Source organism: Oxyura jamaicensis, chromosome 27 (assembly GCF_011077185.1).
Source record: "Oxyura jamaicensis isolate SHBP4307 breed ruddy duck chromosome 27, BPBGC_Ojam_1.0, whole genome shotgun sequence".
Classification (NCBI taxonomy): domain Eukaryota; kingdom Metazoa; phylum Chordata; class Aves; order Anseriformes; family Anatidae; genus Oxyura; species Oxyura jamaicensis.
The window spans coordinates 5,829,911-5,853,581 of NC_048919.1; the positions used below are offsets into that span (position 1 = coordinate 5,829,911).

Here is a 23,671-nt window from a genome sequence, read left to right on the forward strand (position 1 = left end):
TGTAGTCAATCTCTCTTCTTCTGGCAGTAGTAATCCTTTTTTTTTTTTTTTCATTCCTCTCTCAAGAGCTGATGAAGTGCCTCTGAAAATCTTGGCCCATAACAACTTTGTGGGGCGCCTGATTGGCAAAGAAGGGCGAAACTTGAAGAAAGTGGAGCAGGACACAGAGACAAAAATCACCATCTCATCGTAAGGCTCCTTGCTGTCTTTGGGAAAACCAGGGCAGACCTTTTCCAGCCTGGGGTGGATGGGAAGGATGAGGAAGAGATGGATGATGTGATGAAAGTGGGCGAAGATGCCTCTCCATTACATGGGAAACCAACCTATGGCATGGGTACTTTGGTTCCCAAAGCTGTCTTGAAAAATCTTGGTATTATATTTTCTTTATTCACTTCCTCTTACCCTCTGTGCTGCAGTGGCCCATAGGTCTGTCTGGGTTTTATAGCCAGTGAGAATTGTTTTTTCCTCTTAAATTATGTTTTTTGGGGAAGGCTGGATGGACTTCCCAACGCAAACCATTATTTTGGTCCCTGCTCTGACTGGCACCGGGGCAGGTGCTGCCTTTGCAGTGCCTGCTATGATGATAGCAGCTAATCTTCCATGAGAATGAAGGGAGGATGCATACACTGCCGGGAAGGCATGGCAGGGAGATGGTGCAGCTGCTTCACCAGGGTAACGCTGACACCCCCCCCCCCCCCCACCAGATTGCAGGACCTGACTCTGTACAACCCTGAAAGGACGATCACAGTGAAGGGCTGCATCGAGAACTGCTGCAAAGCAGAGCAGGAGATCATGAAGAAAGTGAGGGAAGCCTACGAGAATGATGTAGCAGCCATGAGTGTGAGTGCAGCTCGGCTCAGGGACAGCAGCTCTGCCGGGCAGGGTTCCTGCCCTAACTCTCATCTGATGTGCCCTCTCTAAGAGGATGCCTTGGTAAAAGCAATGATCATTTCTTTCCTCTCACCCTCAGCTGCAATCTCACCTCATCCCTGGCCTTAACCTGGCTGCTGTGGGCCTCTTCCCTGCCTCCTCCAATGCAGTACCTCCTCCTCCTAGCAGTGTCTCTGGAGCCGCGCCATACAGCTCCTTCATGGTAGGTGAACACATGGCAGCTAAAATCACTCTTGTTTCCAGCTCAGAGATCTCCTCTGTGTTGGGAAGATCCTTGCAATGAATGGGGCTGTGACTTTAGCATCTCTTGCTGTAAGCTGGCAGGTCAGGTCCAGTGTGGGTGCAGAATCTGGACCTTTAACTTATTGCAAATACAGCAAAGTACTCACCCAGCACCATCAGGAGAGGCATAGCTGTCACTTGGGCTAGCAGAGGGGGGTTTAGGGCCCTTTACCGCCCAGAACCTCATGATGGCATCTGAGCCTGAGCAGTAACACTGTACCTGCAGCCTCCGGAGCAAGAGACCGTGCATGTCTTCATCCCTGCGCAGGCGGTTGGTGCGATCATTGGCAAGAAGGGCCAGCACATCAAGCAGCTCTCCCGGTTTGCAAGTGCCTCTATTAAGGTAGTGTCTCCCTGTCAAGGAGCTCTGTCATGCCAGCACCTCTCACCAAGTGGGTGCCGTTCTGGTGGTGAAAAACACCTTAAAAGCCCAGGTGATGTGTCTGGGTGTCCAATCCTGCACTGCAGGGGAGGAGGGCATGGCCATAATCCTGCCTGTGCAACTCCCTGCTGCAGTGACAGTCTCTCTCCTCCCCTCCAGATTGCACCCCCAGAGATGCCGGATTCCAAAGTGCGCATGGTCATCATCACGGGCCCTCCAGAAGCTCAGTTCAAGGTCCTTCCCTTTGCTGCCATCACTGGGGGGGGGGGGGGGGGGGGGGGGGGAAGGGGTCTCCCAGTGCCCTCCTCCAGTATCCCCTTCCCTGCAAAGCTGGATGGGGAGGAACTGAATGGCCCCCTCTTCCTAGCGTGCACTTTTGAGACCTCCAGGGGAGGTCTGTAGCTTTTTTAAACACAGCACCAGCCCTCCTGGGAGCTGAGCTGGCTTAAAACCCTGAGGAATTGGGATTTGATTGGGATCTGGCATATGTCCCTAGTCCCCAGGATGGATACCTGCCGATCTGGGTGCACTGAGGGGGCATGCGGGGACAGGACATCTTAAGCTGCACCTGATGCCACATTCCTTCCCCTCTACAGGCACAAGGCAGGATTTATGGGAAGCTGAAGGAGGAAAACTTTTTTGGACCAAAGGAAGAAGTAAAGCTGGAGACACACATCCGGGTCCCTGCCTCATCTGCGGGGAGGGTCATTGGCAAAGGAGGCAAAACTGTAAGCAAAAGTGACATTTGGAAGAGGATGAGAGCATCACGGGGTTGTGATGTCTCTGAGAGCGCACCCACTTTGTGCCAGCAGCCAGGGGAATCCCAGTGACAGATTTCCCACTGTCACTGGCTTGGGGGACATGAATGTTCTTCCCACACCATGCAACGGGTTGGTCTCTACCCTTCCGTGCAGGTCAATGAGCTGCAGAACCTGACGGCAGCGGAGGTGGTGGTACCACGGGATCAGACACCCGATGAGAACGAGCAAGTCATTGTGAAGATCATCGGGCACTTCTATGCCAGCCAGGTATGGTCCTGGCAGCTCGGTGCTGGTAGATCCCCCATTGCTCATAAGGGGTAGTGTTCACCTGTATTTCCTCCTATAGAAGTTTTTTCTGCACTTAGCTGTTGATTTTATGTTTTATTTTTAATTGGGTGTCCATGAGCCCCTTTGCTGTGGGTGATGGTGTGAGATAGTGAGGGAAGTGAGGGAAGGAGGGAGAGCTGTGGGCTTATGTGCACATGCATTCACAGAGTGTGATGTCCAAAACCCAACTTTTTGAGAAAACCACAGTAAAATAGGAGAGAAAGGGATCTGCAGGAGTTACCTAGCCCACCTGTGCCACCATGAACAATTCCTGCCAGTATTTGATCTCACATGTTCTTGAAACTAACCAGCGACAGAGATTTTTTTTCCCATCCCACTTCGCAGGCGTCGTTGAATGAAAAAATGTCCTGAACTTTTTCTGTGACCTGTGCTGCCCACATCAACATCTGTCGTGACCTGTAGTGCCGTTTCCCTGCAGTTTAACAGGACCTGCTGGACAGGGGGAGAGCTTGGGAGTGGTGCTCTGACACCAGCACAGGGACCCCAGTTTCCCTCTTTGCTCTTCTTGTCCACAGATGGCACAGCGCAAGATCAGAGACATTCTGGCCCAGGTGAAGCAGCAACATCAGAAGGGACAGAGTGGCCAGCTGCAAGCAAGGAGGAAATAAGAGCAGCAATGACACCAGTGTGAAAAGTGGAACAAGCCAATGCTGGGCTTAAGAGTGGCTGGGAATCAGTTACCATAGACAATTTTTTCATTGACAGGTTGACGTTAAAAGGCAGTTTGATTGGCTTCCAAGTTAGAGGGCTAGGTTAAGAATCATACCACGTAATTTGATCCATTTTTAGCTCCCCATGCCAGAACAGCTACTTAAATGAACTGAGAGGTGCTGCAGTGCACTGGGAGAACCAGCTGTGCTGCTGAGGCTGGAGCACTGTGGGGTGCCAGGGATGACAGTGCAGCAAACCTGCAACTGCCACAGCACTCAGCCACTCTTCTGGGTGCAACATTTGCCTTCTCATTTAAGTAGCTTTTGGAAGTACTACCCCATCCATCTTTGGCTCCCACCAGGGCTTCCCTGCAGTTGAATCTCTCTGTCCCTCCCTCCTCCTCCTGCCTTGGCAGCATAGCTGATGGATATTTCTAGAGCGCTGTTAAACCTTTTGGAGCTTTTGATTTTGATTTTTTTTTTTTTTTTTAAGAAATTAGCAAACTTACCAACTCCCATTGGTAACAAGTTCCATTGCAAGGTGGGATATAAAAAAAAAAAAAAAAAAAAGCCTTAGTGCCAAATGGATTTGGATCCCTTAGGAGCTTTGAACCTATTGAATCTTAGGAACACCCAAGAGCAAGCTGGAGAAGTTCCCTCTCACCTGTGCTGTGTTGTACAGTGCCTTAGAAGCCAGGACAGCACCTCTATTTTCCAGGATGACTTTTTTGTTTCATTTGTTTTAATGTTTCTTTTCATTTTAGGTTAGTTTACTTTAAAGAAGTTTCTTTTGAAGCCTTTGAAATAATGGCAGAAGTGGGATGTACAGCTTTAGCAGTGACCATTTTCTCAGTGATCTTAGCTGTGTAGGTGCCAACCTGTTCCAGAGATGAGGCAAACTGCATGCAGAAGGGAAGAGGTGAAGGAAGTGCTTTGGTTTTCCCTCCTCCCTTCAAGCAACAGCAATAAAACAACAATAACAAAAGCAAAGAAAACCCTGCTTGGTAGGAAGTATGAATTAATCTGCATCTCTTTAATAATCAGATTACCTGAACTAAATGCATGCAGAGCAGTTCTGGAGTTCAGGAGAAAAGCCAATGGAATTTGGGGGTGTAAAGGAGGACAGATCTCTAAGGCTCTGTATATCTCGTATTGAGAAAGAGCCTTGGCACTTGGCTCTTCAGTCCAGTTTTGCTGCTGAACCAGGGCATGCTTTTGCCCCGACATCTCTGGCATTTCGTGCAAGGAGGGGCAGCAGCTCCTTTGCAAAGTCCTCTGCAGGTGGCTGGGGATGTGAACTCAGCCTCGGTTTCCCCACCTGGAGCAATCGATTTGCGCCCTGAAATCCTGCTGGTGTCTCCAGGGCTCAGCCACAGGTGGGTGTATGGCAACACAACTTTTTTTTTTTTTTTTTTTTTTTTTTTTTTAATATCCAGGGGAATATTGTTAACAAACTTGGGATGTGCTAGTTTGTTTTAACTCTCCTGGGGTTATTTGTTGTTGCCCTCCACTCAAATTTCTCTAGGTGGAGAAAAATATTCTAGAAATGTAGCACATTAAAAGATTTTTTTCCTTATTTAAAAACAAAACAACACAACCACCACCACCCTTCTTTCTGTGGTAAGAACTGTTCTCGTGAGACAATACCAAATATATACGTCAAATGAATGTAAGATGGTTACTGATTCCCATCACTCTTATGAGGATTTTATATTTTATATATATTTTAATGGTTTGTTTTTAATACTGAGTATTTGGAAGGGACAGTAACTGCTGTGATTGCCTCTTCCATGCAGGGTAAGGTCTTGTCTCTATGTGGGGGGTGGGGCAGGGCTTGGTATGCATTCCTTGCTGTGGTAGAGGGGCCCTGGTCCTGTGCAGCCCCTGGCCATGGCTCTGACTGGAGCAGGGGTACTGCATGCCAGGTAAAGTCCCTGTGCCATGTTTCTCTGTAATCCAGCCCAAATGTTGGCTGACGCTGGTTTTCCTGCAAATTGGGGCGGGGGGTGAAAAAGCAAAATTATGTCTGGCTCTGGGGGAAGGTGGTGCAGCCTGGAGCCTGCAGTGTGCTGTGGAGAGAGGGGCAAAGCAGGTGCCCCAGGAGGCAGGAGGAGACCTGGCAGCAGCCTTGGGCGAGCTGATTCAAGGCTTAAAAGGAGAGAATTGGAAATAAACTTCACACTGATGCTCTTAGCATTTCTTTCTTAAATGGAGACCAGACCTCCCATTTGAGCAGACGTTTTCCTGGGTGCATCCTCCAAAGCGAGAACTGGCTTTGAATTTGGATTATGCAGCATCAGGAAGGCGGGTGGTTTATTGATAAGGGAACACAGCAGCAGTTACTGTCCTTTTAGACGTTGCAACAACAACAAGGTGTAGGGGAAAGCCAGATATTGCTGTGTGTTTGAGCAACAAGAAAAAAAAAAGGAGGGAAAAAAAGCTACCTCAAGGTATGAAGTTACCTCAGCAATTTTTTTTTTTGGGGGGGGGCTTGCTGATATTTTATATAAAAGCTGATAGTCTTGAATATTTTATTTTTTTAATGAAAAGAGAAGTTAAGTTTCATAATTTCTTATGAGCCAGGAGTTATGTGCAGGTAGCCAAGTGTTATGAGCTCTCTATGGAGAACGACAGAAACTTCAGACATAGTGGAAAAGATGGCAGCAGCATATTATTTTGGCCTTTTCAAGCCAGAAATGAATTTTACCATGACTCAAGAGCTATCAGATGTCACGACTCTTTGAGAACTTGGACAAATTGGAGCCCACCAACTTTTTCAGTTGGAAAGACTTTTTTTTTTTTTTAAAAAAAAAAAAAAAAAAAAAAGCCTTTGTCAGTCCAACTCCATCAGGAAACCAAATTGTTGAAGTGCTTGGAATTGGAAATCTACTACTCAAGGCAATACGAGGATAGACTTACCTTCAAGCACCATTCTTAGGCATCAAGCTGGCTATGCCAAGTGGGGTACATGGGGTTTGCTGATATTTAAACTGTGCCAGCTTGGGCAATTTTACAAACAGTTGTAAGCCATATCTTTCAAAATGCAAACAAATTGGCTTCCTGTGTTGACACAGAGGAAGTCTCAAACCATCTTCTCCACTATACTATGATGCTGTTAAATATTTTACAGAGATTTACCTCAGTTTTACTGAGGACAAACAATCAAAAAAAAAAAAAAAAGAAATGGGAGCCAACTTTTTTATACAAACACATACTAAGGAGAGAAAAAGTGAACAACCTTAATGAATGATAGGTGTGAACCTCTCCCTGTCTGCTTGAGAAGGTTCATGTGCTTTTTTTTTTTTTTTTTTTTTTAAAAAAAAAAAGTCCCATCTTGCTATTTTTTCATTATACCTGCAGGAAAACAACCCTTTCTTGAGTATTAGTTGGAAATATATCACTGGTGGTGAAGTCAATTTGTAAGTGGCCAGCTGGCTCCCCAGCCTCACTCCTCTCTTCCACTCCTAAACCCCATGGAAATTTTGGGTGCATGAGGAACACAGGATCAGGCTCACCTCTAGTGATGGAGAAGTGCTGGCCCTTTTCCAGAGAGATGGGAACAAAGGAGCAAAGCTGTGCAGTGGCAGCAGGAGGAAACCCCTGCCCACCTGTGCAACACCTGCACTTGTGCCCCTCCACAAGAAGGTGCTTTTGCCTGTTTTTCCTTCTCTTTCAGAGAGTGGCATTTGTCCTAGGAAAAACAGTTTCTTATTTAAATCTGGCTCTCTACTTTTTACAGCCTTGCATAAATCAGTGTATTCAGACATCGGTGATTATAATTGTATTTTCCAACAGCAAGTGTTTTTGATAACTGGTGCAAACTATCATTACGAAGAAAAAAAAACACCACCCATAATACTGTTAATCAGATTGTTGCAGTGAGAAGATCTTGACACATACCTAAAGTCTGATGATTCAGGGACACCTTTGATGCTTTTCACCAGCAAAGGGCTGCAGGCACAAAGCCACCTCAAGGCTGATCCCTTTGCCACCAGTGCCTGAGTCTGTCTTTGTAGCAGCTGATATATCACTGGTGCTGTCACATAAGAGTGAGTGGTTCTTTTGGGAATATCATTGTTTCCCTGAAGGAAGGCAGCATCAGCTGTGGTTTCATAAGGCAGACCCAGTTGCTGGGAAGAGGCAAGTCTGCTGCTGGCCATTTCTCTTCTCCCCAGGTTGGGGAAGCACTTAAATGCCTGCTTAAATTCTTACTGACATCCCATTGAGTTCAGTAGGACTTCTGGAAAGCAACTTTGCTTTGTAAAGTTATTCGCAGTAAGGAAGATGCCTCTAAGCACCTCTGTATTTCTCCAGAGCCAACCTGAGCTGGGAACAACTAAACCAGCATAAACCAGGATCCCCATCCAGACTGGTCATGAGGGCCAGGGGAAGGAGATGCAAGCAAGCTTTGAATTAGGCTTGGAGTGAAGAAGCAGGAAACAAATCTCTAGTAAAACCTGAAAGCAAGCAGAAAGGAGGATAACTGCTCTGCAGTACCTCCTTCCTGATAGCTACTCTCTTTGCACTGGAAAAATAGGCAATTTATGGGGAACCTCCCATAGGAGCCCTTTAATAGCAAGAAAATCAACCCACATCCACTGTGCTAAATCTGATAAAACCAGACTGGGACACAGCAGGGACCCAGGGAAGATGCTTGCTTGTGGCTTCATCTTCACTGGGGAACAGGGTGATGAGCAGCACCAATTGCTCCTCTCTTCTGAGCTGCTGCCTCTCGTGTTTGTACTAGCAGATTCCCCCCCCCCCCCCCATTTTTATTCCCCCCTCCCAAGGAGGTAGCCCTAAGTGCTGAAAGGGGTGCATGGCAGGTCAGTTTGTTTCTTGAAATTGTTCTTTCCTGTCAGTTTAGAAAGTTTTTAAGTTGAGACGGGCAGGCATGTAGGGAGCCTCTGGGATAGGAGAGGGGGAGTTTCTGCTTGCTGTCTTGGGGCTCGCCAGATTGTGCCAGGGTGGGAGCTTCAGGCAGGAAGCAGTGCATGGGTATAGCAGGGAGTTTGTTTCCCAAGTGTGCCACTGGCTGGCTCTAAGGCCGTAGGGCAAAACGGAAAGAAAGCAAATAAATAAATCTCTGTGTGTCAGTTTCTCCCCAGTGGGAGTAATACTTCTTATCTACCTCACAGGCCTGTTGTGAGGATTAATGAATTAATGTCTCTGAAGCACTTTGTGATGCTCAGTTCCATATACCAGGCAAAATATTGCTTCCAGGACTAACAACCATGATGCTATGTGGATTTTTGGGGGGTTCATCTCATATTATTGCTATCAGAATCTTTTCATTCAGTTAGGGAAAATGAGAAAACAAAAAGCAAAGCCAAACAAACAAAACCCAACAGTTAATGTTTTTCTCTTCCAGGTTCTGACCACTTTCTCATCCCCTAAGTGAGTTGGGGACTCCCTGAGGTAGGGAGGTGAGTTGGGGTTCAGCAGCAACAATTGGGCCATGCTCCCTCCTGGCAGTCATGATTGCAGTCTGACTGCACTGACAGGCTTGAAAGAGTTTTACAGGGTCAAAGTAGATGAAAATCCATTGTAAATACTGAAAAGAAACTGCCTCTAATGTACACTTTATGTTTCCTGGGCATTGGGTTTTGGTTGTGTTTTAAGTTTTTAGTGGGGGAAAAAAAAAAATCAGTATAAGTTAGTCAAATAGTTCATCAGTACCAGAATAAAATTATCTCTTAATTTCTAGTTCCAAATATTGTGTTTTCTAGCTTCTGGAAAAAAAAAAAAAAAAAAGAGTTCAGAAATGCAGACTTGTTATAAAACAGTTGAAGACATAAATTTAATTTCTTTGTTTTTAATATAGTTCTTCCCTCTCTGTCTCCTGGTGATTCACAGAATGTAGGCTTAATATTTCTGGAACTTTTTTGTTTTCAAAAAAAAATAGTAACTGAGATTTTGGGGTGTGAGAGGATTTTTTTTTTTCTTTCTTTTTCTTTCCGCCCATTGTGGCTTTTGTTTTGTTTGGATGAAATCAGTGTGAGCCTGTGAAAAGTGAAGGTCCCTGAGAGGCCGCTTGGGTACAGCAAATGGCTGGGATGTGCTGTGCCCAGCCTGGCCCTGGGCTTTGCTTGACTGGAGGTGAAAAACACAGATTTGCTATGAGAGAAGGGCATGGTGACTGGCAGCATGAATTAGTGCATGGAAGTTTCAATTCTATTTAAATTCAGCCTGATTGTTGAAAGTGGGTGGACAAGTGCCAGCTGCCCAATGCTTAGGAAACTGCCTCTAAGCAGGTGCATGCAAATTAGTATGTCCAAGGCTCAAATTAACTTGGGATGTCCGATGGGCAGAGCTGTGCAGCAGCTCACTGGGAGCAGAGCACCATGACAGGATAACTGTTGTTAGGCAAAATGAGGATCTAAAGTTGCAAAACTCTCTTGAAGGAATTATCTGCCATGGTATGGTGTGTAGGAGATGCACATCAATGATGTGTAGGGAGGGAAAAATGAATCCCAATTCAGCCTTGAATAAGCCTTTTTTACTAGTTTTGGCATTTTTTGTTGTTGTTGTTTGTTTGTTTTTAATAATTTGTGATTATGGGTAAGATCTGGAGCAGAGCAAAACCACCCAGAGGCTCTTAAATTGTGATTTTTGGAGAACATGCAGATGATGCAAGCTGGAAATGAACACGTGCAAACTACCTCAAGGTTGACCCAATTGACGGACAGGGGAAAGTCTGGCACCACTGCCACATGGGAACAGCCTCGGGACAGTCTTCACACACATCAGAAGACACATCCTCCCAGGTGGTGGAGAGACAGATTTGGAACCCTGTCCTTCCACCCCACAATTAGGGAGGGAGCATTGCAGTATAGAAGAGGAAAGAGAGCTGATGAGGAAGGCTCCTGGGACCATTGGTTTGGGATAGTCGCTGGTCAGGATGGGCTGTAAATTGGACTCCTTGAAAGTCAGCCCATTGCTGACTGTAGTGTGCATTTGAACCCTGCTGCTTTACTGTACCTTACTGTTTTTTTATTTATTTTATTTTTTCTTGAAGACAAATAATTCACTAAGTTGTGGCAGGGCATGCCAGGATGCTTTGCCTGGTCTGTAGTGGCAGCCCATCCCTGCTATTGTGGCAAAACAGTGGATTATGAACTGTGGAAGGTATTTGTGTGCTGCATTAGCAAAGTATCAACATGAGCTAAAGATGAAAGGCATTTTTTGCTAAAACAAAACAAAACCACAACAAATTAAGACCCAGGAGTCAGCTGTGTGACAGAATTGAAGCCATTTTTTGACCGATTTGGGTAAAGGATTTTGAAAAGCAACACTAAGTCCAGCAGGACGTAGTTGGTAAATGTTTTCCATAGGGATGCAGCAGCATGGAGTGGGGGAGGGCTCTCTGAGAGCTGCTGTGCTCCTGTGCAGGCAGAGTATCCTGGAGGAGGTGGAGAGTAGCACTGGATGCATCGGGCTCCTGTTGCTCTTGGTGGATTGTCCCAGAAAATTGGTGGGATTGTCTGGGATCAGTGCAGAAGCTAACCGTCAAAATCGCCATAATGTGTTTAAGTGTTCGTTACCAAGCAGTTAAGCATATCAGTTCATTTGAAATGTATCTGGATTCATCATGAGATCAAATATGTTGACTTCAAGAGGAAATCTGGCTCTAAAACTTGACACATAACCCCCCCCCCCAATATTGCTTATTTAACCAGCTCTGTTAGGCTGAATTGAAAACCAACAAATTTTAGGGTCACTCTAGGTGAGGCAAAACCCCAGATGAAACCCTAGAGTTTCTTGAAAGCCACAAATGGCTGGTGCCTATGGAGTCTGCCAGTTTCACTGCATGTCAAACATGGGGGCATGACCTTATATATAACCAAGTCATTTTTGTTTATCTACCTCTTAGCAACAATAGATTAAAACTAGATAGTGGCAACTCCACATGCTGTAGTGTAGAGGGGAAAAAAAAAAAAAAAAAAAAAAAAAAAAAAAAAAAAAAAAAAACTCGTTTTCCAAAGAAAAATGTTCTTTAAGAATAGAATTTATGGGCTTTCTTTTCACTTTAAAGTGGTCATTAGTTGAAAAAGATCCAGACCTCAGCAGTCCAAACTGGTTAGTTGTAACTTTTTTTTTTTTTTTTTTTTTTTTTATGCTCAATCTTCCATTACTTTTTCATTTTCAACTTTGATATTTACTTCTGTCAGCAGTAGAACTTCCATCCTCCTCAGTTCCCCAGTATAGTGGGGCTTTATGCATATTTTTTGGTGGCATCAGGTTGATGGCAGTGCGAGGGGTGTCCTGAGCAGCCCATCAGCCATGCAAAGCACTCCAATGAATTGCAATGGAGCCAAATATGAGGTCCTGTTTTACTCTGCATCCTGGCACCAGGAGCACCCAGCAGTGCCTCGACCATGGGACAGGTGCACCCAAAAGTGCTCATTAACCCACTGAGCAAAGCCGTGTCTCTTTCCAGCAACTGCTCCAATGCAATTTCAAACTATTCCTCAAAAATAAGTTGTACTTCATTGTAAGGCTACTGTTTTTCCTCCCTTCAGCTGAATGTTTCTTTCCACCTTTCCCCTCTCTTTTTTTGCCTCATCTAATCTGTGTTCTTCCCTTGTACTCTGGTGTGAGGCATTATGTTGGTTTGGATGTGGAGTTGAGATTATGGGTGGATGTGGGCTCCATTTCTCTTCCAGCAAGGTTTTGCCACAAACCGCTTTACTCCACTGTTTTTTTGGTTGTTTTTATTTTTAATAAAGAAGAAAACAAACAAACAATCCAGCCTAACACTGTTGCTGTGTGTTTTTCATCGAGTTGTGGGACAGGAAGTTAGAAATAAAGGTGCTGGTGGGGAAACAGGTGTCTGAGGACATGCATGTGGGTGGCAGCAGCAGCGCCCAGGGAAACCTTGGAGGTTGCCGTTTGTTCTTCATCGGCGGTGTACTGGGTCTGGCTGGGATGTTAACTTTCCCTGTGGTGGGATCCAAACTTTTTCTGTTTCACGTCTGGGGTTTGTAGGAGCATGTGGTATACTTTTGTAGAACCTCTGAGGGGCGCTGGGCACGGGGTTCAGGCCCTTTGCAAAGCCCAAAGCCCGTCTTCGTTTCGGGGCTTGTCGCGCCCGGGCCGTGCACCACCGAGACCCCCGGCCCCTCTGCCCGCGGCCCACGCTGGGGACAGGGGCGTGTGGGCACGGTGCCCCGGTTTAAAATGGAAGAAACGGGGTCTCGGCGGGAGGCGGGCACGCCGCCTGCCAGGCAGCTGCCCGGGTACACACGCACACCGCGGGCACCAGCGCGACCAGACTGCAGATTTCGTAGGGTTTGGCGGCGCTGCAGAGCCCTGGCACATCCAGCCCCTCCCCGGGCCCGCGGGGCGCGGTGGAGCGGTGCCGAGCGACGCGTGCGGTGGCGGGCGGGCTACCGGCGGCGGCGGCGGCGGCAGGGCGGCGGCGTCCAGAAGAGACCCCGAGCCGGGCCCACCTCAGAGGCGAGGTCGGGGAGAGCAACCGTAGCGGCGGCGACAAGAGTCAAGAAGTAGCGGCAAAACAACTCCAGAGCGGTCCCATGGTGTAATGGTTAGCACTCTGGACTTTGAATCCAGCGATCCGAGTTCAAATCTCGGTGGGACCTCGTGGCTTTTTTGTCTCCGCTGTCTCGATATTTCAGCGGGAGGCGGGCGCGAATCGGTGGGGTGGTGGCGGCACCGGGCCTGCCCCGAAAGCCCTCCCGTCCTCCACTTGTGCCGGGCACCCACACGCCTCCATTTTGTGCGGGGGCGCCGGCTCTTATGAGCGCACGCGCGTGAGCACAGACGGGGCGGAGCTGAGGAGGGCGCTGTTCAGCTGCTGGCACAGGTTGCGCGCGTGGAGTGACGCTGCCACCTCCCCGCGCTGCTATTGGCTGGGAGCGTCCCCCTTCTGCGCTAAGCGGCGCCCCCGCTTCGGGGGGGGGGGGGGGTGGCTAACGCGGGCTGCGGAGCGCTTCACCGGGCGGCACCACAAATCCTGGCGGCGGTCGGGGGGGCGTCCAGCTGCGGCCCCTCCGTGGGGTTGGAAGTAGAGAAATGCTCCCTTCCCCCACAGGGGGCAGCGCTTGGATCAGCCCACCGCGGAGGACGGGCGGCGGCCGCGCAGCGCCGAGGCGGAGCTGGCTGTGACGCAGGGCTTGGGGAGCTCAGCCAGAATTAACCGGGCGATCTTCCCAGGGCTCAGGAAACACAGACCTGTTTGAGACCTCCTCCTCCGGGATTAGGAGCAGGGATGGACAATAAAGCTCTGTTTTGGCACAGAAGCGGATTTTATTTTTATTTAGTTATTTATTTTTGTGGTAAGGATGTCTAATCTGGATAAAGCAGGAGGATGCTTGGGGATGCTTATCGCTAGGTTTGATCCGTGCTGTGTGGCAAAGTTATCCTTTCCAGACACAAGAGACAGAGGCTGTGCTTTGAATGCACACTGAGTGGATTTATTTGGTGTAGGCAAGAGAAAGAACAAAACCTTTATTGATTGAGTTATTTATGGCTAGGTAGGTACACAACACCAGATGCAGAAGATTTGTATGAGTTCCCTCCTGAGCTGCAACCAGGAAGAACCTCTTTGTTGTGTTCAGGTTCCACAGGGTTCCCAGATTTTGGGCCACGTCTGAGGCTGAACAGCTGAGGACCTCCAGTCCCACAGGCTCCTGCAGGCAAGTGTCAAGCATGACCAGCAGTGGCCCAGCAGCCAGGACAACACTGCAGCTCCAGATGGCTCCAGGAGCAATTTCTCCGTATATGCAGCATTTAAAGTAGTCCTAAGCCCACCTCCATGGTCTTCTGGAGCCTCATCCGTGGCTGCTTTCTCCACCAGCATCATGAGAGACAAAGGCTATACCCAATATGCAAAGGGTACCTTCTCTACAATCACCAAACAGCCATGTCCCATGTGGTGGGAGAGGTTTGTACCTGCCCTGAATTTGTAGCAATTATCATTGCTGTGTTTAAGACTGACCTTGTGCATGTACCACCTCTGAGCAGAGGCTGTCTGGGCTGCCAGCTCCAAGTCATCCCTGTCACCATCGAGACGTTGTGGGACAAGACTTTGCAGCACTACTACCTGTATGGAATTGGTCCATCCTCCCCGCCTGCCCACAGCACAGCTTCAGCAGCAGAGGAGAGCAGGAGGGCAGATGGTAAAGCCAAGGCAGTGTTTGGAGCCACCACAGCTGCAGGCAGGCCCTGACAGCTTGCTCTCCTGTGGCTGCTGGAGGGTTTCCCAGCAAGGAAGCGAGACCAAGTGGCAGGGTGAAGCATTTGAACAAGCTGCTTGGGGCCCTGCACCTTCCTGTGTCTCATAATGTGTTGAAGTCCCCAGACATACTCTGGACATCCTATGGCTCTAGATGCATTGTGGATGTGAACTGTGGTCTGTAGGAGTGATGGACAGCATTATTGGGCTGGGGGTATACATTGGAATAAAGAGAATAAAGCTTCAGACCTCTGGAAGCCTCAAACTAGCAACACTATATTGTCTGCCAGTGCCAGATGGGAAAACAGGCACCAAGGGGAAATAAGTGAGGTCCCGCTGGGAGCATTCTTCTGCAGTGAGCAGGGAGAGGGGGGCTCAGCTCAGGGCTTTGGAGCCTATGCTGGAGTTGGTCTGCTTGGAGAAGCATGAAACAAGACACAGCCCTATGGTTTCATTAAAGCCCAGTTTGCTGCTAAAAATACAGAAGTTTTGCTTGGCGGAAACCAAATGTAAATCACATGATCACAAAAACACACTGCTCTGGCTGCTGAACCTCATCTCCAGTGTTGGGGGGAGGGGATAACTTTTTTCTTTCCTCTCTCTCTCTTTTTTTTTTTTTCTACTTTAGATGCAACTACATATTGGTTCAGGACTCCCCAGTGCCAAGGTCAGACTACAGGAAAAGCAGGTTTCTTACAGTCTTGGCTCCTGCATGAAACAGCCCAGTTCCTGGCCAGGACAGGGAGGGAAGAGGAAGGGTGTCAGCTTATTGTACAGCCACCCTTTTCCTTAAAGGGGTTCTTGTCCTCAGGGACACCTTTCAACAGTGGGTCCTCTCCTGCCATGGATTCGACGTACTCCTTGATCTCTTTGCCGGTCTTGGAGACCTGCAAGGAAGGAAGGAGATGCCCCACATGGGTTACAGGAACAAGCCCTCACTGCAGACCTGCACTCTTGCTCGTCATCTGCCTACAAACCCATTTGCTCCTTTGGGACAGGAGAACTGTGGAGCTACCCATGGCTGTGGTATTCCCAAGAACATCCCCAAGGTTCCATGTACACTCCACCGTGGGGCTGCAGCCACAGGACTGTGAGACATGAGGCTAAACCCCAAGGGGATGCATGTCTCAAGGCAAAAGGTTTGAACTCACATGCTTGTGCCTGTATATGAGGCTTATTTTGAGGGGGTTGTAGTTTGTTTTCCCTTCACAACACAATTGGGTCAGAACATTACCCCAGGGAAAGCCTATTTCCATTTTGGGTGAAATACTCACCATTTGCCTCTCATTCTTCACCTCCTTTTTCAGCTGATCCAGTTCCATCTTCAACAGTTCTTTCTCTGTCATATCCTGAGCCATTTTGCCCTGTAACCACACATAAATGGCATATGCTTAAACTACAGATGGGCTTTACCTAGGGCACATTAGGACTATCACTTTGGCCATAACACTATTGCAAATGCTGGCAACATCTCAACTACCCTCATGTTGAGAGAGGGGCTGAAGCTTTAAAAACAAAACAAAACACACACACACATTTCAAAACACACACACATTTCAAAATACTTTGTATAACATCTGCAGTAAGCAGATTTTTGTTTTGCTTGTTCTCACTAGACAAATCATGCAAAAGGTGCAGTTTGAGGGCAACTGAGGAGGATCTAGCCTAGTTCTTAAAGCAGTTTTTGCCTACCACAGAGGCTGTTTCCCAACAGCATGAGGTGGCCAGTTGAGCAGGGCCAGCTGAGCCCAGAGAAAAACTAGGGCTGTTGGATTAGCAGCCCCTTAGGAGGACACAGATGAGAATGCATCAAATTTCTCAGTGTCTCCTGAATAAGCAGAGCAACATAAATGCAAACTAGATCTAGCTAATGTGTCCTTTGCTTGGGCAGGAGCAGCTTTGCAGGTTTTCTGAGGAACTACCAACTCATGAAGATAGTGACACCTACAATAGTGTTTGTGCCTGGAGGAAGCAAAGCCACTTACCTACAGGGACAAGGAGCTGCCCCCTCTCAGTAATGGAGGTGTTCAGAAACCCATATATGCTGACAAGATGTCGTCCTTTGCACCCTCGCTCTCCTGCTGCGTGCTTGAAGACTCCTTTGTATCTCCCAGCCAGTAGCAGGGAGCAGATGTCTTTGGTGCTTAAGCTGATAATAGACTCAGGCAAATAAGCTGGTCAGGTGTTGAGTATTAGCCTCAAAGCCCAGGGTAATCAGTGGTAGGGCTGCAGGGGAGGGCTGGGAGAGGGTGAGGATGGGAAAGGAAGGGCAGGGATGAAGAAGTGCTTTGTGGAGCTGATGGCTAAGGCACTTGGGAAGCCCCTGATTCCAACTGTGGATGTCTGAGTCTGTGTGGCAGTTAGATCCTGACCTGCCTGGCAGACATGGAGCAATGGGAACATCCCCTGTGCATATCGGAGTGGGCTCCACCTGTTTCAGAAGGGATGAAGAAGAGCGGAGGGGCAAGGAAACCACAAGGGGCTAGGGAGCAGATTGGGTAGCTCTTGGCCCTTGAGGGTGTGAGAAGCAGAGCCAGTGCTGGAAGAAATTCATCATTTCCCTCATCGTTGTACTCTTATGTAATGAGGGAGGCAAGCACTCATGGGTCTGTGGGCTCAGTAAGGGTGTTTTGCTGCCATCTGGCCCATGCAAAGTTGTTGAGGCTGTGGACAGAGCTCGGGAGGGCCTGAGGAGGTGCCTGCAGCAGGAGGAGGAGAAGGTGGAGGGAGATTTTTCAAGCACCTGGGACTGACCTTCCTCAAACAGTGCTGGGAAGTGGGAATTTCATGCCCTTAGCCCTGCTTGGCACAGCTTCTCCCATTGTCCTGTGGCACTGGAAAACACAATTAGTAAAGCACCATAGGGGATGCTCTGCCCTTGGTGAGAGCAGGACAGGAGCTTCCACTGGGCCACTTGGCACGTGGGCCCCAGCAGGAATGTGATGGCTAAGAACAGCCTGAGCTGAGCAAGGTCAGGAGGCACAGCTTGATCCCAAATGGGGTGCACAAGGCAGACCCGGCAGTTGAAGCACTGCCCTAGGGGGTGTATCTCTTGCCTGCCTGATAAAGGCAAGGGGAAGGAACTTCCCCTCCCTGGATGCAGTGGATCTGGGCTTGGCCCCACACCCCCTGGGAAGGCAGCAGCTCCTCCATCCCGATAGTTGCTACAAGCTGGCTCCAAAATGCTCAGAAATGGGCATGTTCGGGCTGTCTGGAGCTGAACTGCAGCATTGTCCTGGAAATACCACCCTGTTTTGAGCATGCTATCTCCAGTGCTGTTTGCTTTCAGGCCTTCTTGCTCCAGAAGCTGTTCCCCCTTGAGAGACACAAAGAACTGCAGTTTGGAGTCTGGAGGTGAATACAGATATACATGTTGGGTGCAGGTGGCAGAGGTGAGTATTGGGGTTCCAGCACACCAACAGCTTTCAGGCTTCATCAGCTGCTTTCCCCCCTGCACCACAGCTTCCTCCATGACCCAGATTCTTTGCTGTTGCAGCCACTCTTGTCTACTGCCCTGGTGGGATGGCTGCCGGCTGTGACAAGGGGCTCCCCTACTAGCCCAGCTCCCCACAGGACCACAGCAAGTAGTGCTGGGGAAATGCTCTCTTCCTCTCCTGGTGTTCCCCCGCCTCTCCTTGGCTCTCCTTGGGCCAATGCCTGAAGGCAGCTGGAGAGGTCATATGCCTGTGGGGCATCCCTGAGGGGGATGGGATGTTGAGGGACCCGCAGGCCCTGCGTCAGCACCGCTGCAAGCTTCAAAACCCGGCGCCGAGGCGGTTGGAGAGGAAGTGGGTGCTTGAGCCCAGCACCATGTCGAAGCTGCAGCAGCTGCAGCAGTGTGACATCCCAGCAGCCAGGCAGGTCCTGCGTGACAACTACTGCAATCTCCATCGGGTCGCTGACTACTGCGAGACCAACTATGTGCAGGTGAGGGTGTTGAGGGACAACATGGGGTGAGCTGTGATGTTGGAGTCAGCTAGGAGCCTTATCAAGCTCCTTATTGAGACAGTGGTACTTGGGGGTGAGGGTGGGAGTAGGGGTAGGGGGTGGGGAGGCTGGTGTGATGATGAAGACTCTTGGTGATGGCAGCTCAAGCCTCCCCACTCACTTCCTACCCAGCAGTGAAAGCTCTCAGGGTTTCTCTCGTGCTTTGATTTCCCCTAATGCTCCACAGATGCTTTTCTGCTCAGCTCTCAGAATTAGGACTGGGTCAAAGGGAAAGTCCTCCGAGGGTTTTGATGCCATCAGAGATAACCAGGGAGGGGACCATGAACACCAGCTCAAGCTGTCCCTGGGGTTGTGGAGGTGTCTCCTCGCAGGACAGAGGCAAGCTGGGTACCTGCACAGGGCTCGTCCCCACCACATGTCCTGATGTAGAGTGGGCACAAAGCTCTGCTGTCATCGGCTTCCCTCCTCCTCCTCCTCCCTGCCTTGATCGCCTTGTGACCAGCTGAAGGAAAGGTGGGGCAGGGACTTTTGGGATGCAATAGAAGGGAAAATGGTTGTTTTGGCCCTCTTTGCTGAGGAGAGTGTCTTGACAACGGGGTCCCCTTGTGCTTTAAAGATTCTCTCTTGGTGGCATCACTCATGCATGGCAGAACCCTGCATTGTGCCACTGCACCAGGATGGTGCTGTCACTGTCCAGGGAGGAGTCACTGTGATCCTTCAGTGCCAGAAAAGCTGAGCACTGCTGACTGTCTGGTGTTTGAGTCCTGCTGGCTGAGCTGGAGGAACTGTGATGCATTTGGAAAGAAGAAGCATCTTCACTCCCCTATGACCCCAGCGTGCAGATGGTGACAGGAGGGTGAACATGACATGGTGTGGTATCAGCTGTCTCAGCTTGGCTCACTAGGTGTGTTTTGCCCTCCAGACGAGTGATAAGCAGAAGGCACTGGAAGAGACAATGGCATTTAGCACTCAATCCCTGGCCAGCGTAGCATACCAGGTCAGCAGCCTGGCCAACACTTTCCTCCAGCTGCTAGACCTGCAGGAGGCCGAGCTGTGGAAGGTGGAAGCCAACATCAGCTGTGTGTCTCAGGTGGGTCTGTTCTCCAACCACTGACATTTCATGTTGGGTCCATGTTGCTGTGAGATTTGGGCCCTGAAAAAGGTGGGGTGGTCTCCAGAAAAAATGACTGTTATTGAGAACGTTTGGACAGCTTAAAAGAACTGAAGACCATCCTTTACCATGGTTTCCAGAGCCCATCAGAGCATCTTGCAGTGCTTGATCTCTCACCCCAGGGTGATGGTGGTCACCCAACAGATTGTTGAAGGACAAGTCCACCTGGGGCTCAGAAACTGTTGTCTTCCAGGGGGTGGGGGGGAGGGGGTGGGAGCAGGCGCTGTCTCAGTGTGGGTGTTTGCAAGTAAAGTTGGAGGGGACCATTGGAACCACCTGGGAAGCCACCTGCAGTGTGAAGCAGTCATGTTGGTTTAGCTGCTTTCTCCCCTCAATGGAGACTGGTCTCATCCTCTTGGAGCCTGAGGACACTGGCACAGAGCTCTGCAGCCACCCACCTTCTTCCTGCCACTTGAAAGTTGCCTGGAGCTTTTACTGACATGGAAGGGACCTGGCAGTTACTCTGGAAGCAGCAGGAAATTGGCTGAGACTTGCAAATCCCTCACCATTGTCTCATGCCTTTGCTCTTCCACTTTAGGAAAGGCCAAATCCACTGCAGGTGGATATGGTGGCATCAAGGGCATTGCTTGCCTTGATGAGATGTAGAAGAGCTGCTTCTGACCCCATGACTTCTATGGGGGCTTCACACAGACCAGCGGGATCAGGCTGAAGCTTGAATTAGGCCTGATCTCTGACTTATTTTATAGGCAGGGAGAGGGAGATGTGGGGAGGTCTGTGAAGGGCTGGTGGGACTTGGAGATGGCAGCAGGAGGTGGGGAGAACCCAGGAGGGGATGGTGGTGATAGTGCCATCTCCACAGAGGATTGACATGCACAAGGAGAAAGTTTCTCGACGGGAGATTGGGTCATTGACCATCAGCAAGAGGTTTCCAGCCCACCAGAAGATCATGTCACCTCCTGGCCCACCCTGCCTGGAGCCCTACTGCAGGAAACCCCTCAATTTTAGCATCCTGGATGACATTGGTCATGGCATAAAGGTCAGCTTGGTGATGGGGTCAGCATGAGGAGTATGTCCCATTGAAAGGTGGAGGCTCAGATGGGCTTTCTCAGTCCCCAGTGACCTGGGGTTGTGGTGGTGGGTACACAGTCTCAAACCCCTCCTGGATGGAGAAGTGTGTGTGTGGGGGGGGGTGTGTGTCTGTACTCTCTCCCAGCCCATCCCAGGACTCATCCCAATGGGGTTCAGTGGTCCTGTCTTGGGGCAGGAGGAGAATAGGGCATGGTCAAATGCAGCAGAGACACACAGTGCTGGAGTTGCTTGGCCAAGGCTGGCAGCAATGCTGGGGGCAGAGCTGAGCCACTGTGCTCTCACTCCAACAGTGCCTTTCCAGCACTGAAACTGCTCTCAGCTGCCCTTGCCAGAAGGTGCTGGGGGGGGGGGGGAGGGGAAGGGTGGTGGTGGTGTTTGCAGCACCACAAGTACATGCACAGTGTGAAACTACCACGGGGCTGGAGGGGAAGTGGTGGTGCTGGGGCTGCTGTTCCCACGGTGGCAACACAACACTGCAGCACCAGCACTTTCCACTGCTTGGCTGTTTCTGTCATCTGGGGCAGCTCCCAGCTCCCTGGACCACCTGGCAGCATCCCTTGGGGAAGGGTGGAGCAAAGACCGCAGGGACGGTGCTGCCCACAGGGACAGCACATCAGGGTGCAGTGTGCTTGTCATGTGTCCATGTTCCCTTATGCCTGCAGGACCACAGCACCCAGCTCTCCCGCACAGGCACCCTGGCTCGGAAAGGGATTAAGTCAGCCACACAGTCTGCAGGCACGCTGGGGTGAGGCTTCCAGGGGCAGGGGGGAGGGGGTGCGGTGGTGGGGGCTTTATCTTTCTGGACCAGCTGTGACCATCAGGGCCAACACAATGCTGGTGTCACTGAGCAGGTGACAGTGGAGGTTACAGAGCCACAAGGTGCACTACAGGTTCATGTGATACTGCTGTCATTGGTGTCCTGTCCCTAACCCCGTGCCAAGCCACTTTCTGTAAAGGAGGTGCAGTGGGAGGAGGAAGGAGGCTCAGCGGCTGCTCTGCTTGCAGGAGGAGCTCCCGTGTCACTGAGCCCATACAGCCACCTGTGGTTCCTCCGGGAAAGCTCTCCACAGCCTCGTCCACCTCCTCTCTGACATCGGTCAGGTACAGGCATGGTTCTGAAAGGCCCAGGGGTCAGTGGGCCTGGGGCAGCCATGGTCACCCTGCTGCTCTGGGGAGCTTCCACTTGCAGAGAGGTTTTGGTTAAATATATATATATGGTTTTTGGGAGTATGAGATTCACTGCTGTAGTCAGTCCTTATCTCTAGAGCAAAAGTACCTTTAAAGAGAGGGTACATAATGGGGAAACTGAGGCATGAAGTAAGGAAATGGTTTGCACAGGATTTGCACGCAGATGCTGAGGTCCTTGACCATGGTGACCACAGTGGGTGTCACCCTGTGCTGGCACGGGGCAGGTGGCTGTGTTCAAAGACAAGGGGCTGAGCCACAGATCTGGCCTGGCTCCTCTGACCTGGCATTGCCTCTGAACCCCCAGCTCGACTGGAGCCCTGGGAGACAGTGGTGAAGGCATCCCTGCAGCACCAGCACTCCTGTCCCTCCCAGGGCCACCTCCCCTGGTTGCAGCCACTGTCCTGCCACCCGCACCTCTTCCCACAGACCTACCCCCCCCACCACTGGGGGACCTGGCCTTGCCCCCACTGGACATCATCCCCCCAGGTGAGTGCTGAGGTGGTCCAGGGGTGCTCATCATGTGGGTAACAGGGACACAACTGTTGCATGTGGCCTCTGTTCCATGTGGAGCCCTTTTTCCCCCATTGCTTTTTTTGGGGGAGGGGGGGTTGCAGTTTCTGATGACCTCGAGCCACCACTGCTGCCACCACTGGCTTTGCCTGACTTTGAGGATTTCACCCCACTACTGCCACCAGATGTGGAGGAGCCCGCCTGGGTCCCAGCGAGCTACCTGGAGAAAGGTACAGCAGCTCCATGCTCAGGTCCACCACGATCCAACAGATTTCTTTGTCCCGTTGAGCCCCTGACCTCAGTCACAGCACTAAGGGAGCAACTCTGCTCCCCCTAGAGGACAGCATGGAGAGGCTCACACCTTCTCTCCTGCCCTTCCGGGTGGTGAGTTGTCCTGGAGCTGGCCTTGTCCTGCTCCATGGCATTTCTCTCCCTCTTCTTACAGTGGTGACCCTCTATCCCTATGCCCAGCAGAAGGACAATGAGCTCTCCTTCCAGCCTGGGGCCCTCATCTATGTCACACGGAGGTACTCGGATGGATGGTGTGAGGGCATCATGGGCGAGGAAGTAGGTTTCTTCCCTGGCAATTATGTGGAGCCCTTCTGAGTGCCAGGGGTAGTCACCCTCTGCACCCCCAACCCCAGATCACCCACCCAGCTCAGCTGCATCCACTCATGCTCGGGCTCCAGGAGGTGGGGAGGGCTCTGCTATGCCATTGAATTTTGGCTTTGCACAGATGGTGTTCTGCACAGCTCAAAGGTTTTGCTGCAGTATGGCAAGGGCAGCCATGCTGGGGCTCCATCTCAGATGCTGCTACCCTCACTGCTGCACCCTGGCAGCCTCCAGCACCAAGCGCATCCCCACTACCTGCTCTCTGCACCTCTCTCACCCATGTTTTCTTTTTTAATTACACCAGAAATCACTGCTGATAATCTGAAGGTTCAGCACTAGGGAAACTCAGCTGTCCCTCATACTGTCTGAAACATGGAGTACAGCAAGCCTGAAATCCCTTGGACTAGCCCTGGTGATGCTCCTGGCCCTCTGGGAGCCCCCCAGGTGTAGCAGAACCAAAGCTCAGAAATCATGAATGACCATAGGTGCAAGGAGGAGAGAAGCACTCTAGCAGTAACCCCAAAGAAAATACTTGTTGTGCCCAGCTGCTTGAGTAATGGGGAGAGGGCAGGGGGAGAAGGAGCCAAGCCAAAAGAGACCCAATCTGCAGAACACTGTTTGTAACCCAGCCCCATTCCTCCCCCCCCCCCCCCCCCCCTCAGTAGTCCAAGCAAGAGAAAG

General features: G+C 50.2%; 3 protein-coding genes and 1 non-coding gene across 6 annotated transcripts in view; 3 read left to right on the plus strand and 1 right to left on the minus strand.

Moving 5' to 3' along the window:
- Nucleotides 1-6,619, plus strand: part of IGF2BP1 (insulin like growth factor 2 mRNA binding protein 1) — a 35,571-nt gene extending 28,952 nt beyond the window's left edge. For 2 of the 3 annotated variants that reach the window (XM_035347882.1, XM_035347883.1), the window contains 8 exons: nucleotides 67-189; nucleotides 705-840; nucleotides 971-1,093; nucleotides 1,400-1,516; nucleotides 1,715-1,789; nucleotides 2,152-2,283; nucleotides 2,470-2,583; nucleotides 3,180-6,619. In XM_035347882.1, coding sequence (XP_035203773.1) covers nucleotides 67-189; nucleotides 705-840; nucleotides 971-1,093; nucleotides 1,400-1,516; nucleotides 1,715-1,789; nucleotides 2,152-2,283; nucleotides 2,470-2,583; nucleotides 3,180-3,272 — 913 coding nt within the window. In that variant the 3' untranslated portion in view covers nucleotides 3,273-6,619. The remainder of the gene's footprint in view (nucleotides 1-66; nucleotides 190-704; nucleotides 841-970; nucleotides 1,094-1,399; nucleotides 1,517-1,714; nucleotides 1,790-2,151; nucleotides 2,284-2,469; nucleotides 2,584-3,179) is intronic. The other variant, XM_035347884.1, reaches the window with a different exon arrangement.
- A 6,225-nt stretch (nucleotides 6,620-12,844) lies between these two features.
- On the plus strand, nucleotides 12,845-12,916 carry TRNAQ-UUG. The gene has a single exon. It is a non-coding gene; the product is annotated as a tRNA-Gln (tRNA).
- A 1,335-nt stretch (nucleotides 12,917-14,251) lies between these two features.
- On the minus strand, nucleotides 14,252-17,199 carry GNGT2 (G protein subunit gamma transducin 2). The gene is made up of 3 exons (XM_035347885.1): nucleotides 16,497-17,199; nucleotides 15,786-15,875; nucleotides 14,252-15,398 (listed from the first exon to the last, which is right to left on the minus strand). The coding sequence occupies exons 2-3, from the start codon at nucleotides 15,867-15,869 to the stop codon at nucleotides 15,273-15,275; spliced, it is 210 nt and encodes a 69-aa protein (XP_035203776.1). The 5' UTR covers nucleotides 15,870-15,875; nucleotides 16,497-17,199; the 3' UTR covers nucleotides 14,252-15,272.
- Nucleotides 17,200-18,102: 903 nt separating this feature from the next.
- Nucleotides 18,103-23,601, plus strand: ABI3 (ABI family member 3). Its single transcript, XM_035347819.1, has 8 exons — nucleotides 18,103-18,438; nucleotides 19,382-19,549; nucleotides 20,451-20,627; nucleotides 21,343-21,425; nucleotides 21,686-21,781; nucleotides 22,173-22,354; nucleotides 22,483-22,608; nucleotides 22,824-23,601. Exons 1-8 carry the CDS (start codon nucleotides 18,223-18,225, stop codon nucleotides 22,982-22,984), a joined length of 1,209 nt encoding a protein of 402 aa, XP_035203710.1. The 5' UTR covers nucleotides 18,103-18,222; the 3' UTR covers nucleotides 22,985-23,601.
- The last annotated feature ends 70 nt before the right edge of the window (nucleotides 23,602-23,671 follow it).